At 36.5% G+C, this 18,613-nt stretch overlaps 3 protein-coding genes across 3 annotated transcripts; all 3 read left to right on the forward strand.

The window, feature by feature from the left end:
• Positions 1-1,049: 1,049 nt before the first annotated feature.
• Positions 1,050-1,886, forward strand: LOC102525027 (olfactory receptor 51A7-like). Its single transcript, XM_031680994.2, has one exon. The coding sequence runs from the start codon at positions 1,050-1,052 to the stop codon at positions 1,884-1,886; it is 837 nt and encodes a 278-aa protein (XP_031536854.2).
• Positions 1,887-5,674: 3,788 nt separating this feature from the next.
• On the forward strand, positions 5,675-6,610 carry LOC102525109 (olfactory receptor 52J3-like). Its single transcript, XM_006203422.3, has one exon. The coding sequence runs from the start codon at positions 5,675-5,677 to the stop codon at positions 6,608-6,610; it is 936 nt and encodes a 311-aa protein (XP_006203484.1).
• Positions 6,611-15,603: 8,993 nt separating this feature from the next.
• LOC102525364 (olfactory receptor 52J3) lies at positions 15,604-16,539 on the forward strand. The gene has a single exon (XM_006203423.3). The coding sequence runs from the start codon at positions 15,604-15,606 to the stop codon at positions 16,537-16,539; it is 936 nt and encodes a 311-aa protein (XP_006203485.2).
• The last annotated feature ends 2,074 nt before the right edge of the window (positions 16,540-18,613 follow it).

Genomic DNA, 18,613 nt, shown 5'->3' on the forward strand with positions numbered 1-18,613 from the left:
TTAGCTAACCTAAAGAAGTGGAATGGTCTCTCACTGGGGTTTTGGCTTACATTTCCTCGATGATCAATGATGAGGAGGATCTCTTCCATGTTCATCACTGATTCATAAGGATTCTTTCTAAATTCTGAACGTATATCCAGATATATGACTTGAAAATATCTTCTCTCATTCTGTGGGCTGTCTGTTGACTTTCTTGATGGTATCTTTTGAATCACAATTTTAAAAATTATGATTAAACCTAATTTATGTACTTTTTCTTTTTTATTTGTGTGTATTTTTGGTGCCATATAAATCCATTGCCTAACCTAAATTCACAAAGATTTACTCCTAAGTTTCTTTTAAATAGTTTTACTGTTTAGCTATTGTATATAAATAAATATTTTGATATGTCTTATTTTTATATGGTATGAGGTAGGGTTTGAAATTAATTCTTTGCCATGCCAATCCAGTTTTCCTATCATCATTTTTGAAAAAGAATACAATTTCTCAAAGGTTAAATATTAAAACTGCAACTGCATTTGTAGTGTGAAATTCTTGATTTGAACCTAACCTATATTAATGTATACAATTTCCAAATTCATATAGCATCACTATCCTAACAAAATATTATGTAGGAAATAGAGGCTGGGAAATTTTATTTCCTTCCTGTGTACTGAGTCTAAGAAAAGCCTTTCAAATATTTATATCCAACTATTGAGGAATATATGTGGAATAAATATATTTTCACACTTCTCTTGATATTCTACTAATATATGTTATGATATTGCTTCTGTCTGTATTTTTTAAATGTTTTGTTTTAGTCTAAGAATTATTGTAGAACACTGTAATTATGAGATTTCCACTGATCAAATGGCTAAACAAATACACACTTAAGCAAACTAATTTCTGCCATTGCAGGAAGGCTCTTCTGAGACTTATATCCTGAGCCCCTCATATTCCAGCAATGTCCATCTTTTAACACCTCTGAAGTGGAAATCTCTACCTTCTTCCTGACTGGGATCCCAGGCATGGAGCATGCTCACATTTGGGTCTCTATCCCAATGTGCCTCATGTACCTCGTTGCCATCCTGGGGAACTGCACCATCCTCTTTTTCATAAAAACAGAGACCTCTCTGCATGAGCCTATGTACTATTTCCTCTCCATGCTGGCCTTTTCTGATCTGGGACTGTCTATCTCCTCCCTTCCAACCATGCTGAGAATCTTCTGGTTCAGCATCACTAGAATTTCCCCTGATGCTTGCTTTGCCCAGGAGTTTTTCATTCATGGATTCTCAGCTATGGAGTCATCAGTTCTTCTCCTCATGTCCATTGATCGTTTTATAGCTATCTACAACCCTCTGCGATACACCTCCATTCTGACCAGTGCCAGAGTCATGAATGTTGGCCTTGCATTTGCCGTGAAAAGTATTCTATTGGTCTTTCCTTTCCCCTTTATTCTAAAGAGGCTAAAATTCTGTAAGAAAAGCCTTCTATCCCACTCTTACTGCCTCCACCAGGATGTCATGAAGCTGGCCTGCTCTGACAACAGGGTCAATATCATCTATGGATTACTTGTGGCTCTAACGGCTATGTTAGACTTGGTGTGTATTTCTGTGTCTTATGTTCTGATCCTGAAAATTGTTCTGGGCATCGCCTCACATAAGGGCTGTCTCAGAGTCTTCAACACTTGCATCTCCCACATCTGTGCTGTGCTCATCTTCTATGTGCCTATTGTCACCTTGGCTATTATTCACCGCTTTGCCAAAAGTGTTTCCCCACTTATTAGAGTCGTCATAGCTGATACTTTCCTTCTGGTTCCCCCTCTAATGAATCCCAGTGTGTACTCGGTGAAGAGTCAGCAGATTAGAAGTCTGATCCTTACAAAATTATGTGGGAAACCAGGTTGATGGGAAATTTCAGCTGCAATGAATGCTCAGGTCACTTGGCAACTGTGAAACAAATGTAGGGATTTGAGAGCGACAGTGAAGTAATAGAGAATGAGACAAATACGTACTGCATATACAGCAAGTTCATCAAATTTCAAATTATTGATTTAATTTAGCAGCAACAACATACTAGATGTCTTGGCATTATAATAATATGCGGATAACTCTGTTTGCCATCTTCTTTTCCCCTTTTCCTGTCTCTGCAAAACCAGCTATATGACTATATCAACAACAGCCACAGGAAACACTATCTTACTTATGGTTAAATAAACTTTAAAGTATTATTCTTGAAAAAAAAAGAAAATTAGTATGCTCATTTAGGTTAAAGCAAATATGGCTCTAAATAACTCAGACATGGTCAACAGTGACTAAAGTGAACTAAAAAATTAATCACACAGTCACTCACTCACTCACTCACACACATGTACACACATACACACATAGAATCAGCATCTCCTAAACACCTAGGCTATGTGTGTGGCGCTGGGGTGGGGAGAGCTGTAGAGGGATGTACGTGTCATCAGCAAAATCAAATAAACCATAAAAATGCTCCTGTGAAGTATGTATTAAATGTGAAAACCAGGAACAAGCAAATATTTCATTCATTTATATTTTTGATTTTCTGCAACATATTTAATAAATTACCTCCTTTAGTATGCATATTGGGTGAGCTGCTCCTTAACCAAGGCTATATAATATCCTTTTTTTTTTTGACAATTATAGGTCTAAACAACAGTATTATTTCTTAACTGTCTGTATTCTACATCAATGAGATAGAGTCATAACTGAAATAGGGTCTTTTAATTTCTATCTTTGTCAATGTCCAGCAAAGTGCCTGAAACATATAAGTTGTTCATTGTATGTTTGTTAAGGCATAGTAATTCCAGCAAATTTTGAAGATATGAATATATTTTATGATAAGAAAGCCAAAGAATCTGTGAGTATGTCTGGAAGCTCTCATGCATATAGAGTTCACTTGTTCTACATTCTTGGGACATAAAATAAAATCAAGCACAAATAGCAGTCATAAATCATAAAGTAAATGGAGTAGTCACATGTATATTGTTAGGATCTAGTTAGGTCCTTACTAAAAGTTATCTGAATGAATAACTCCTTCTAATAAGCACTACTATATTTAGTTCAAACTCAACTCTGGCAATTAGAAAGTCTGTAGTAAGACACTCCACTGCAAGTGGCAGCAAATCAAATCATATTATCTTAAGCAAACACAACATCCTTAAGTGGGATTTACAATGGCTCACAGATATGAAGTAAAAGTTGCAGGAGCCTGAGGGGCTACATCACACTTAAGTTCTAGAAAATGTCACCACCAACTCTCACTCTCTTCACCTCTCTTCTTTGCTTCTATCAGTATTCTGAATTAAGCAAGCACACGGGATGTGATAAATGGTCACCAATTGGATAAATAGGCAGCGGGGACACTTCTTACATCTCACCCAACAGAGCAGAGAGAACTTTCACTATCAGCTCCACTTGGACATCTAGAAAAAGGACTGAAAAACACAGATTACTTAATATTCTTAAACCAGAACTGATCATAATACCTATGGAAACTCAAAGCAGTTATAAAAGTTTGGAAAAAACTGTTCGTAAAGAGACATAGTGAAATTCAAAGCCAAAAAATAAGCCTTTCTTTCATACTTGTTCAAATATTTGAAATTAAATTAGTGAGTTTACTGTCTATGTAGATCAGTAACCCATAGAACTGGGTCACTTATTCATATTCATGTGGAGATACAATATATCTGTTTTCATATGTGTCAAGTATAGATGCCAGCACTGTGTGTCATATACCTATTTTTTAACTTTTATTTACCTACACTTCAGTTTGCTTCTATATCCCTTGGCCTCTTCTGTTTATGGAGTAGAATCTAGAAGTTTGTGAGCAGTCCCTAAGGACTCAATCCCACAGCTCTGTGTAAAGTTGGGATTAAAATATGGTGTATTCTTAGAAATCTCTCCTAGGTGCTAGACATCTAATATAAACGTGCCCTCCATGTACTTCTCAGAAAGAGGAATATATGTTGAAATGCTGGGCATATGCCAAGAAATACGGAAGAAAGAGGTGAATCAGCCGCTGATTTCTGGTGAATGGCTGTGGCAGTAAATGGAGAGACACATTGGCAGAGCAGGATAAGGATGGACCATGTGGCCATTCTGCACCAGGTTAAAAAAAAATTATGTTTTTAAATGGTGATAAGTTATCTTTTAAAATGTTCAGAAAGATCCCAGACATTTAATATCCTTGTGTCAATTGCACTGGGTAAAATAAACACTGGCAACAGAAAGGCATGTAGTTAGTGGGATCCACTGTTGAAGGTGGGCTTCTAGTATTGCTCCAAAATAAGCAACAGGGACACCAAGCCTTGGCCATGGCCATCATCTTTCTACTAGACAGTGGTGTTTTATTTGTCCAGGCTGCCTGTTTTTATAGAACATAAATAAGAGTCAGTGCACTTTGCAACACTTGCTCTCTCTCTATTGAACTGAACTCACTAAAGATGGAGAGATTATTTTTTCACCTTTCAATATAGGTTTTCTACATTGAAAAATAAAGAATTTTTTAAAATATAAGAAAGTGAAGCTATGGCAAAGACAAAAGGATCTCTATGCTTTATTTTGAATTACAACTGCTGTATCACATACCCCACAGTAACTTTCTTTACTTCATTTTGAGTGGCTTGATTCATTCTGTAGCATTGGAAAGCATTTCTCAAGGATCTTTCTCCACTCCCTTTAGATCCTTGCAAAAGTAGATTCTTCTCTATTGAGACACTGCTATACCAGAGAGCTACAAAAAATACCTCCTCTAGTACCAAAACCACCTGAGGCTTTCAGGGTTACCTACCCAGTTGCAGCATATTGAACTGGTAGGAGGAGTAACCAAGCAAGTGCTGGCTTCACAACAGTGGAGAAATTAACACAGGAAAAATTCACAGGTGCTCTGCGAGTATCTCATATGATGTGAATAGTGAACAAAAGAGTATAAATGGCATTACACAACATTCCTTTTCCCTTTTCCAACGGATACTCTGTGTAGCCTGTAAGTCATGAACAATGGGTGTCTCTGCTCCTGGCCAGGTATCTAAAGGGGCCAACACTTGTCTGAGAACATGAAACTATGTCTGTTATAATCTGACTTGGCGTTTGTGGGAGGCTACTTGGCTTGGGTGAGAGTTTTTGTGTATGTCTCTCTATGTCAGTAAATAATGAGGAACCAGAAGAATTCAGGTTTTGATTGTGAGTAACTATACACCTGGATCTATAATTTATTTCCTTATGGATTGCTTAAAACACTTTTGACTGTCTCTGTAGTGTATTAACTTGGTCCTACATATAGTCTTGATATTTCCAGTGTCATTCACCAGAGTGGATTTCCCAAAGTAGAGAATCACCTCCAATAACTTTCATAGTGAATGACAAGATTTAATTATTAGAAATCTGCATTGAGTTTGCTGCAAGTCTCATGTTTAGAATTTGAGCTCAATCAGCAGGCAGAAGAGAAACTCTGAACATCACTTTGACCTGGCCTATCAAATGGCTACGGGGATGATTCAATATATGTCCTTTAGTAACAAGCTTATTTATATAGTAAATATGACATTGACTCTATGCTAAAACTGTGAGCAGCAATTGACATACCAGATTCTTTTCCCTCTGATCTCTCTCTCTCTTTCACTTTTCCCCATACAGGAGGATCAGCTTCACTTCCTTTGATTAGCAACAGAATGATATACCACAACAGAAGCATTTTTCACCCAACCACATTTTACCTCATTGGAATCCCAGGCCTGGAAGAGGTCCATGCCTGGATCTCCCTGCCTTTCTGCTTTGTTTACCTTGTGGCTTTACTGGGCAATCTCACAATTCTGTTAGTCATCAAGATGGAGCAAACACTCCGGGAGCCCATGTTCTACTTTCTAGCCATCCTTTCAACCATTGATTTGGCCCTTTCAACAACCTCTGTCCCCCGCATGCTGGGTATCTTCTGGTTTGATGCTCATGAGATTAACTTTGGAGCTTGTGTGGCCCAGATGTTCCTGATCCACGCTTTTACTGGCATGGAAGCTGAAGTCTTACTAGCCATGGCCTTTGACCGCTATGTGGCGATCTGTGCTCCACTCCAATACATGACCATCCTGACATCCCGGGTGCTGGTGGGCATCAGCATGTGCATTGTAATTCGTCCAGTCCTGCTGACACTTCCCATGATCTATCTCATCTACCGCCTACCCTTTTGTCAGGCTCATGTGATAGCTCATTCCTACTGTGAGCACATGGGCATCGCAAAACTGTCCTGTGGAAACATCCATATCAATGGTACTTATGGGCTCTTTGTTGTTTTCTTCTTTGTTCTAAACCTAGTCCTTATTGGCATCTCCTATATTTATATTCTCCGTGCTGTCTTTCGCCTCCCATCCCAAGATGCACGGCTAAAAGCCCTAAGCACGTGTGGCTCCCATGTTGGGGTCATTTGTGTTTTCTATATCCCCTCAGTCTTCTCTTTCCTCACTCACCGATTTGGACACAGCATACCCCGCTACATTCACATTCTTGTTGCCAACCTCTATTTGGTTATCCCACCTTCACTCAACCCCATCATCTATGGTGTAAGGACCAAACAGATACGAGAGCGAGTATTCTGCGCCTTTATTAAGAAATAAGACACCTGGCTGCATTCTTTTACTAAGGATTTCAATACCTCTAGGAAGATTTTTGTGTTCTTGCCTTAACAAGTATCTCACGGTTCTAATTTATGGCTGCCAGATTGCAATACAAGTTGATTTGTTTCTAAGTGCTGACTAATGGATTCTAAGACTTGTGGGAACTTCATTAGATCTCTCATTCAAAGGCTAATGGGCTGTCCTGAAAGGGAGCTGTGTCACCTCTATCTGCATGTCTTCACACAGGGTCTTGATAGCATAAGATTCTTTTTTTTCTGGGGAAAGAATAACAAGTATTGGTGAGGATGTGAAGAATTGAAATCTTTGAAAATTTGTGGTGGGATTGTAAAATGGTTTAGCCACTTTGGAGAACACTGGCTGTTCATCAAAATTTTAAGCATAGACTGACTGCATGATCTTGCATTTCCACTCTGAGGTATATATAGCCAAGAGAATTTAAAACATATGCCCACAAAATAGACTTGGACATAAACGTTCATAGTAGCATTATTCATAATAGCCCCAAATTAGAAACAACCAAAATGCCCATTAACTGATCAATGGATAAACAAAATGCATTATAGCCATATGATGAAATACTATTTGGGCATAAACAGAGATATGAACTAATACATGTTACAAAATGAATGGACCTTGAAAACATGCTGTGAAAGAAATCAGACATCAAAGGCCATATTTGTATGATTCTATTTGTATTAAATATCCAGAATAGGCAAATCCACAGAGACAGAATGTAGATTAATAGTTGTAGGGATGGGACGCTAAGGAATGACTGCCAAAGTTAGGGTTTCTTTTTTGGGTAATGAAACTATTTTGAAATTATATAGTGTAATAGTTTTACAGCTCTGTGAATACGCTAATAACCACTGAATTGTACACTAAAAGAGTGAATTTCATTGTATATGAATTATATCTTGATAAAGATATTTTTAAAATAATATAAACTTTATGATATTATTCAGATAAAATGTAGAAAAGTTAGACTAATGTATGATGACAGAAAATAGATGACTGATCTGGAAATAAATCAAGCAAGGGTGGAAAGGTGGGACGAATTACAGAAGGACATCAGAAAATGTTTGTATGTGCAGAACATCTTAATTGTGGTGATGGCTGCATGGTTGTTTGTATACATATGTCAAAGCCTCTCAAATAGTAGAATTAAAATTTGTAAAGATTACAGTATGCTAATTATACCTAAAAATGCTATCAGAAAATTTTAAAAATTAAAATGAAAAAACTGAGTTCAAAATAAAAACAATGTCAAATACACAAAAGCTAAGGTCATACTACATTAGCAGAGCTGTAATAAAGGCAATAATAATAAGAGGTCATTGGGATAAGAAAAACTATCCCACATGGAAACATAAAACTATAAAATGTGTTGAAGAGAATTTTGAAAAGTCAAAATAGAAAATAGGTAACAGGAAATGGTGTTTCATTTATTGTTAATGAATTTTTTGAGGTAAATATAGATTCATATGCAGTTGTAAGAAATAAAGAGAAGATCTCTTTTATACCTTGGTCAATTTCCCTCTGTGGTAATATTTTAGCAAACTGTAGTATAATATTCATAATCTAAATACTGACATTGATACAATCCATCTATCTTACTCAGATTTCCGCAGTTTAACCTTGTACTGTGTGTGTGTGTGTGTGTGTGTGTGTGTGTGTGCATGCATGTGAATGTATAGTCTATGGAATTTTATCACATGTATAGATTGTGTATTCACCACTGTCAACAGTTCCAAGAACAAAAATCCCTCTTGCTGCATTGTTGTAATCAATCAATCAAAACCCTTATACCTTACCCCCTGCAACCACTAATCTTTCCTTCACTTATAATTTTTTATATTCAAAAATGTTATATGAATGGAATCATCCAGTGTATAATTTTTAAGGGTTATCTTCTATCATTCAGCATAATTCTTTGGAAGTTTATCCAGGTTATTGTATGTACCAAGAGTCTGTTATTTTTCCTTGATGATAGGCCGTGGTGCTATGTACCACAATTTGTTTAACCATTCACCTACTGATAGACATCTGTGCTGACTCCAGTTTTTGGTTATTACAAACTGCAATGAACATTCATGTACTGGCTTTTGTGTGAGCATATGCTTTAATTCCTCTTGGATAAATGTCCAAGTGTTTGATTGTTGGGTCATATGGTAACTGTATATATAGTTTTATAAGTAACTGCCAAACTTTTTTTCCAAAGCAGCTGTGATTTTAGTTCTCACCAGCAAACTATTTGTAATCTGGATTCTACATGTGGTCACCAGCATTTGGAGCTGCCACTTTTTATTTTAGCCATTCTGCTGAATGTACAGTGATATCCCATAGGTGTTTTAATTTGCATTTCACTGGAGGGTAATGATGTTGAACAACTTCTATTTTGCTTATTTGCCATTGGTATATCTTCTTGAATAAAATGTCTCTTCAAGTATTTTGCACATATTCTAATTGGGATGTTTCTTCTCTTATTGTTGGATTTTGAGTTACTTACATATCCTTTATGAAATAAGTGGAAATATTTATAATTTTTTGGGGTCTCTTTGGGATGTCTTTTCATTCTCCTCACAGGCAAAAGCCATTTCTAAAAAAAAAGATGAAATCTAATTTATCAACTTTTCTTCTTATGAGTCATATTTCTAGTGCTAAATGTAAGAACTCTTGGCCGAGGCCTAGACCTCTAAGATTTTCCCTTCTGCTATTTTCTAAATTTTATAGTTTTACATTTAACATTTATGTTATGATCCATATTGACTTAATCTCTGTATAATATTTAAGGTTTAGTTAAAGGTTAATTTTTCTGCCTACATACGCTCCTGCAACATCTGTTGAAAAGCCTATTCTTCCACTGAATTGCTTTTGCATCTTTGTCAAAAATTATTTCAGCATATTTATGTGGATCTATTTATGAGTTATCTGTTCTGTTTCATTGATCTATGAATCTGTCCTTCCAATAATTGCTAATTGTCTTGATTACTGCAGGTAGTAAGCTTAATGTCAGGTAAACTGATCCCTTTCACTTTTTAATTTTGTCAACATATTTTAGCTGTTAAAAGACCTGTGTCTTTCAATATAAAATGTACAATGATCTTGTCTATGTCTACAAAAAAACTTGCTGATTTATTGGTAAAAACTGAATTAAAATATAGTTTAGTTTGGGGAGAATTTACATTTTTGCTATGTAGAGAATTCCATTCACTAACACAATGACCTTATGTAGAAGATGACCTGTGGGGCTCAAGAGCATGCTCCCCTCTGATCACTAGAACTATATGCGCTAGGGGTGCCCCTTATGTGGGCTGTGTGTATTTCTGTTGTAAGGGTGCTAAGTACTGTGGCACACTGGTAAACAAGGCTGGCTTCTGACCCATTTGGATGTGCTGCCCTGTTTCATGTGGTGGCTGCAGGCCTGCTGAGGTTGGGACAGGCCTTCCTCGACTGGCTAACTGATCAGTCCTGCTGATATTCAGGGCAGGATCCACATACAGCTGGCCAGGGGCATGTGGCTGTTGCAGGCCTGCTGGTGGGCAGGGAAAATGCCTGACACTAACAGGCTAGAGGGAGAATTCCAAAATGTTGCTTGCTAGTGCCATGGTCATCGCCACTGAATGAGTTCCTAAGCATAGCTGCTGCCAGCTTTCCTGTCTCCGGGGAGTCCCAGTTGCCTCTTTCCTCTCTAGGGGGCTGTTCAAGGTCGGCAAGTGGGTCTGACCCAGGCTCCTTTCAAATTACTGCCTCTATGCTGAGACATGGAGAATGTGAGATTTCGTATGTGCATTTAAGAGCAGATTCTCAGTTTCCTATAGCCCTCCAGCTCTCCCAAAGTTAAGCCTCTCTGGTTTTCAAAGTCAGACTTTCTGGGAGCTCCTCTCCCCAGTGCTGAACTCCTGGCTTGGGAGTCCAACGTGGGGTTTAGACTCCTCACTCTTTGGGGAAGACCTACTGTGGTTATAATATTCTTCACATTTGTGGGTCCCCTACCTGGGATGTGAATCCTGACTATACCTCATCTCCACCCCTCCTACCTATCTCATTGAGCTCTTTATCCTTAGTTCTAGAAAGTACTTTCTGCTAGTCATTCTCATAAATAGTTGCTCTGTAAATAGTTGTAATTTTGATGTGCCCTTAGGAGGAGGTGATTTTAGTGTCTTCTAGCTGCTTGGCAACATGCATAGGACTCCTTTTCTGACCTAGGGGCAGAGTTGTTTCCAATTCAGTGTTTGATATCTCAGGAGTAAATCCAGAGTGAGAATCAGAAGGCTGGCTGAGAAAGTAACATGTGGCTTAATGAGGACATTCCATCCATTTCTTCACATGGGGAAATTTTTATTCTCTTCATAAAAGTAATTCCCACCCATTTTCCCATAACCCTTTGCAATAAGTTCTGAGGTTCCTCTTCTAAATAGGACCAAAACAGAACAACGTAGTTTGTACTACATTGTGATAGTATGGAACAATGTAGGTTGACTGCAGGCAGTATCAGAATAAGCCTGCGATTGTCTTCTGCACCCAATAAATGGGAACATGAAAAAGAGACACGATCACACATCATGAGTCAGAATGCAAGTTCAAGCAGAACCATGCAGGCTAGTTGATAGTGTGGATATCAACTCCTCAGCCTCCCGACTATCTCTGAAAATAAGAAACCAGAACCATTACTATGGTTAGAGAGACCCACTCGCTGAAATGAAGGGTAGGGTTGAGGTGCCTTAGCAGGCACTCAGCAGAAGCAGTGCCAACCTCACATACATATATTTTCAGGTGTGTTTGTAGTTACAAGCACATGGTAAGTGAAGACCTTACAGTATGCTTCTGGAAACTTCTATAGGCTTATTGAAACAAAATAGGCTCAAGATTAAACTAAACAGAAAAAGGAGATGGTATAATATATTGAATAACAGCACAGAGTTTGGAATCAGACATTTGGGTTCAAATTCGATCTTTGTGACTTTCTAGATGTACATCCTTAGGAAAGTTGCTAAATTTTTCTATAGCTCAAGTTTTCCATCTGTATAATGGAAATAAGCCTAAGATCTATGTCACAGAGCTGTTTTGAGGATTAAAGAGATTAACAAAGTAAAAAGCATTTTGAAGATATCTTGTGTAAACCTCTTACTTAATAACACATTAAATAAAAGCAGCCCTAACTAGAGCAAGGGGATAAGGGCCCCTGATAGGAAGGTTTCATAGGGAAAAATGTGGTTAAGTGTGATCTTTAAGACATTGTGAATTATAAGTAAGAAAATAAAACAAAACAAAAACCTGATCTTACTTACTTAAACATTAAAGGGAATTTCGTCACATCTTAAAACAAAATAAAAATGTTGGTTTGAGTTCCTTGTCACAGATAAGTTAAGAAGTTGGTCTTATTTTTTTGATACCAAGGAACAAGTTTCTTTCAGTGTTTCAGGGTTTACATTCTGTGACTCATCTTGATTCTAAGGCTGGCTCTTGCATGATTCTGAGACATCTACCAGCAACTACTCAGAAATAGATGCTTCTTCATTCCCAACCAGTAAAAAAAGGGTATGACTTTGTCTAATGTTTCTCAGCTCATGTCCTAAAATTAACTTCAATTGAACTTATCAGTTACATACCATGATCTCCAAGAAAATGCCATATTCAAAATTTTACTTGAAAAATATATTTGGAGATACATATATTCAATACTATACATACATACATATACATGTATATACACATATATGTATATAACTGAGCTCCAAGAAAATCTCATATTCAAATATATATTTGAAAAATGTATTTAAATATACATATTTGAATATATACACTCATAAATATACATGTATATACATATCTATACACATATATGGAAATTTTAAATTTCCAGAGATTCTACTCTCAGGTTTGAATGGAAAGACAAGAGTCAAAAGGATTTAACTTCATGCTTTATAGTCTGTGTTTTAAATCTTAAGGCTGATAATATGCTTTTTTTTTAAGTATTATCTAAGATATTTGCTTAAGTGTGCAGTAGAGATAGGATTCTTCCACTCAAAATAAATTTATTATAGTGAGAATAAGAAATATATATATTTATATATATACATAATTTGACTAAAAAACTAAAGAAAAAATCCTTAAGATAAATGAGAACTCTCAAACCAAATGTTAATAGACTTAATGTCATGAGAGATTTCTCAGTATGGTTTATTATAGGTCCAAGGTTTATGAAGGTGGTTTTGTGAGCTAAATTCTATTTTAATTAACCACTTCAAATGTGCCAGGTATTGTACCAAATGCCTGATATTCACTACTTAATTTATTCTTCGAAATATCCATTGCTGTTGGTACTATTATCAACCCTAATTTTCCAGTTGAGGGTTCTGAGACATAGAGATATTAATAAATCACTCGTGGTGATGTTGCCACTACATGGGAATCCAGTATTTGAACTGAATCAGGTCAGTTTCAGGGTTGGTTACTTTTACTACTTCTCTCTATGGCCTCTGTGATATAGATATGAATAATTGTCAAAGGGGAAGAGAGAGAGGAACAATCATCGACTGAGGACAGTGGGACAAAAGACTCACAGGTTGGAATCCATAGAGCTAAGCATTCAATGAACCTAAAACACCCAGTCAATGAAGGGGGACAGAGAGAATTAAGTCTGAAAATGGAGTCTCTCATGCTAGGTTAATTATGTTTGAACTTAGAATATGGATTAAGTACTATTTTATCTGGAAAACAGCAATCCTTAGAATTTGACTGCAAAATCCTACCTAGAGGGACATGACTGTTTCTCTCTCTGCTATATACAAATGATCATATCTGTGCTTTGGTACCACATTTATAATTTTCTCTACATAATTTCCTATTTGTGTTACTTTTTCTTGAGCTTCTGTTTTTCTAAACCATAGTCTAAGGGTTTTGTCAGCAATCTCAGAGGATTCGATCTCAAGGCACCATTTACAATAGAAAACTGAATTAACTTGTTTTTTCCAATGCTATAAGCAGCTAGAACTTTAATATAAAATTTCTCTCTTTGGATTATATTAAAAAAAACGGGCATAGATTTTTTTACTGCTTGATCATCACCTTGTGTCTCTATTCCTGTGGAAGAATGAAGTATCACGGGTGAATTTTCCTTTGATTTAGGTATGTGTTGCAGTCAAATGAGAGAGATAATCACTGGTGGCTGAGAACTGCCTCCTTGATACAATATACATGATGTAGTAGTCCAATTTCTGGATCTAATAGTGGGGAAAATCTTGCAACTTTTAAATAGAGATTGAGTATCTAAAAATATCTAGAAGATGCAAGGCATTGAAAATCTATTCACAAAATGGTTGATAAAGTAGAATTTCTGCTTCTGCTATAGGTGATAGGGATTGGATGACGTGGGCTTATGAAGCATGATGGAAATCTGAGGTTAGAAGTGGCATGTTATTGAGGGTTAATTTTCAGAGATGAATCAAAGGTAGGCATCATGAAGTCTAGAAGGCTTGGTTTTGGCCAGCACCCTGCCAGTGGGCAATGACCATTACCTAGAAGTTTCAGTTTTTAAAAAACACAAATATGGGAGCATTACAAAATACAACTCTCTCTCTCTTTTTCTCCCTCCATCTCTCTCTCTCTCACACACACACACACACACATGCACACATGCACACACACACACTCACTCTCAAACTTCAGAACATATATAACATTTATTTTTTCACCCAGATGTATTTCCCATGGAAATATGGAGTTACATAAAGGATAAGAACAGAAGTCTGTGCTTCTTTCTCCTGATCTTGGATTACTCTGCCTTAAGTTAGAGATTCAGAGAAAGGCACTTTATTTCATTATTTGAGTTTATGGGGCTTCTCCTGACTGCTTCTCCATCATTTTGAAGGCATTGTGAAAGCACATTTCTCTATTTCCTTTAGACAATTATAGAAAGTAATTCTCTCTTCTGTTAGATTTTGTTATTCCAGACAGTTTTGTGATGCTCAAAAATGCCTTCCTCATGTCCATAACAACCTGAAGCCTTCTGGGTTGTCCTGTACTCACATTTCCAGTGTCTTAATCAGGCAGAAGCAGTGAACCAAGTACTAGCTAGTTCTGCAGCAGTGGTAAAATGAGCAGGTTTTCTCTGAGGACCTGATGTAGAGTGGAAAGTGAATGAAGAAGTTTTCAAATACCACTAGAAACCACCACAACCATAGCACTAAAAAATGAGCCTCTATGAAATCGAATGGTCTTGGGAAAATGGAGACATCAGTGAAAATCTACAAAAGTTTATTATTATATTTCTTTCTGGGCTCTGTCAAGTATGGAGGTATGTGACTAGCCAGTGTGTGCTCCAGAGTGTCTGAGCTTTTCTTTGTGATAATATGTATCTCTGATACTTTGTTGCAGTCTTTTTAACAGGATATTAGGTATGGTTTTGGTATTTTCTCTGTGTCAATAAATGATGAATGGATCATTAGAAAGTTTCTGGGTTTTCAATAAATGATGAATGGATCATTAGATAATTTCAGGTTTTTCTAAGTATGAGAGTGTCGTACATTTGTGCCTATGACTTTACTTTCTCATCTATCTGTCTCCTTTTGGGTTATGCCTGCATTTCCATATGTGTATCGTTGATTTTTCATGTGCCCCTCTTTAGAGAAGGACTTCACAAAAGATACAGGGAATACTAAATTATTCCATACATAATATTATGTCCTGTATCTAATAACTCTGCCAAGGGTATGCTGATAAACCTTACATGTTAAAAAAATTAGGATTAAATCTGTATAAGGATTAAGCCCTTTGAGACATGCCCATTCAAATGAGAATGGTTCAATTTAGAAATTAAAAAGAAAATTAATCTAACCTTCGAAATAGCAAACTTTTTCATGTTCACCATATATAGAAGCACTAAGGTAATCATTTTCATAACTATTTCTTACTCAACTTTTTTTTCCCTCCTCCTAGGAGTGACAACATCTCCTACTCTGTTGTTTGGAAGGATGTTTTATCACAATAGGAGTTTTTTTCACCCAACCACATTTTTCCTCATTGGAATCCCAGGCCTGGAAGAGGTCCATGCCTGGATCTCCCTGCCTTTCTGCTCTGTTTACCTTGTGGCTTTACTGGGCAATCTCACAATTCTGCTAGTCATCAAGATGGAGCAGACACTCCGGGAGCCCATGTTCTACTTTCTAGCCATCCTTTCAACCATTGATTTGGCCCTTTCAACAACCTCTGTCCCCCGCATGCTGGGTATCTTCTGGTTTGATGCTCATGAGATTAACTTTGGGGCTTGTGTGGCCCAGATGTTCCTGATCCATGCCTTCACTGGCATGGAGGCTGAGGTCCTAGTGGCCATGGCCTTTGACCACTATGTAGCAATCTGTGCTCCACTCCACTACACGACCATCCTGACATCCCGGGTGCTGGTGGGCATCAGCATGTGCATTGTAATTCATCCAGTCCTGCTGACACTTCCCATGATCTATCTCATCTACCGCCTACCCTTTTGTCAGGCTCATGTGATAGCTCATTCCTACTGTGAGCACATGGGCATTGCAAAACTGTCCTGTGGAAACATCCGTATCAATGTTATCTATGGGCTCTTCGTGGTCTCTCTCTTTCTCCTGAACCTAGTCCTTGTTGGCGTCTCCTATATTTACATTCTCCGTGCTGTCTTTCGCCTCCCATCCCAAGATGCAAGGCTAAAAGCCCTAAGCACGTGTGGCTCCCATGTTGGGGTCATTTGTGTTTTCTATATCCCCTCAGTCTTCTCTTTCCTCACTCACCGATTTGGACACAGCATACCCCGCTACATTCACATTCTTGTTGCCAACCTCTATTTGGTTATCCCACCTTCACTCAACCCCATCATCTATGGTGTAAGGACCAAACAGATACGAGAGCGAGTACTCTGTGTGCTTATTAAAAAATAAGGACCCTTGCCTCCTTTGTTTAAGAAGCATTTTGATCCAGCAAGAAATGTTGGTTTGTTCTTTGCGCAAAGACCTTTCTCTGTCAAAATTTAGTGCTGCCAATTCCATTCCAGGGGATTTATTTGATCTTGGCTCCCTATTGATTCTGTGGTTGGAATAGTCTTCAAAATATTTTAAGTTCAAGGACTCATTTCTACTGTGACAGTGAGAACTGTTTGCATTACTTCATTTTGAGTGAGTGTGAATAGTCCAAGCAATGACCTTTCCTATCATTATTCTTGTTAACATTGCTTTTCCTCCCTAGATTTTAAGGTCTCTATTTTTCTCTCAGCTTAAAAGTAAGACAAGGAAACATACAACAAAGCACTCTGTTTCCATAACGTGGAATTAAAAACTATCGTTACTATGATTTATTTATCTTAAATGGTATTTTTAATCAAATATATGAAGGATTTAAGTTGAAATAACCTATGACTACTACTCCAATCTAGTTTCAGTTTTTTTTCTTTCTCATCCTCAGAGACAGAATGACTACCACATGCTTTTTAAAAAATCTTTCTTAGAGTCTAAATTTATCATTTTAAATTCAATAATTTCAGTGGGGGGAGGTGGACATGGAGTTTTAATTTTTAATTCATATGGTAATGTACTGTGTATTATTTCACAGACAATTGTTGCACTTAATATTAAATTTAGAGATTATCTGTGTTGATACATGTGGGATATAGTTATTTCCTTTTTAAATGTAGTAGAACCTTTCATTTGCATTTTACTTATCTCTTCAACTTTTGGTGATATGTATAATATTTTAGTTACTTTTAATTTAGAATCAATGTTGTGACATACTTTTGTGCATATTTGAACATTTTCTAAAGGTTGTATACTTAGAATTGTTAGGTAGTAGGTTACTGATTGAATAGATCATATTCTTGCTTCTTGTATTTGTTCCTTATTTACTGTAATTTTCTTCCCACTTCACCAAATTTTTTGCCTAGCTTCCTAAAAGTCTCATCACAGAGTTATTTGAATGCATTTTGCATGTTAACACTTTCCTATGAACTCTTTATATTTACTTTATTTTTATATGGTAGATTAAATTTTGTCTAATTTTTTATTGAAATATAGTCAATTTACAATATGTTAATTGCTGGTATACAACATAGTGATTCATTTTTACATATATATTCTTTTTTATTATATGGCATTACAAGGTATTGAATATAGTTCTCTGCGCTATACAGTAGGACTTTGTTGTTTATCTGGTAGATTAAATTTATAATGAAATCATTACAGATATATTACCTATAGCACAGCCTCCAATAGCTTTCAGACTTCTGGTTTTGCATTGCTTTATTATATACTAACATTCCAACATCTATTCCTTGGGATTTGTGTATGTGTATTTATGTTTATGCATTCATTTTTACATTTCATTCTAATCTAATTGTAATTCATTTTGGTGTCAAATGTAGGGTAGGAAAATTAACTACTTCTCTGTTTCCATTCCTAACTTGTTTTTATAACATAATTGATCTAATAACTCAACACTTCAGAACTTAATTGTACTTATTTTTTCTTCAAATTGAATTTTGATTTGTACAAGAATCTGCTTTTTGGTAATATAATCAGCTTGTCTGTTTATTCTTGGACTAGTATCACAATATTTTCATCACTACAGATTTATGTTGTATTTGAATAACTTTTATAGCTGATTATCCTTCAATAATTTATTTGCTCTTCTTTTGTTCTTTACAATAATTTGTTTAAAAAAAACTGTTGTCATTCTGCAATTGTTAAAAATATCCTCATGGAATTCTGAGTTAATTTATTCTTGGGTTCATTTAAACAACGTATTTATTTCTTAAAATATCAACTGATAATTAACTATGCACGACACTGAGATAAGCACAGATGATCAAGTGTCCTTTGGTGATTTTGTACTGTGACTACTTAGCTAAACCAGCACTCTGTTTCCCGGAATTCTCTTCCCTTCAAGCTTCCAGCTTAGAGTTGGTTACATAATAAATGCATAAGGTGCGAGAGCAAATGTGAAAAGTCAGCCATTATTTTCTAA

The sequence above is a fragment of the Vicugna pacos genome, chromosome 10 (assembly GCF_048564905.1).
Source record: "Vicugna pacos chromosome 10, VicPac4, whole genome shotgun sequence".
Lineage (NCBI taxonomy): Eukaryota > Metazoa > Chordata > Mammalia > Artiodactyla > Camelidae > Vicugna > Vicugna pacos.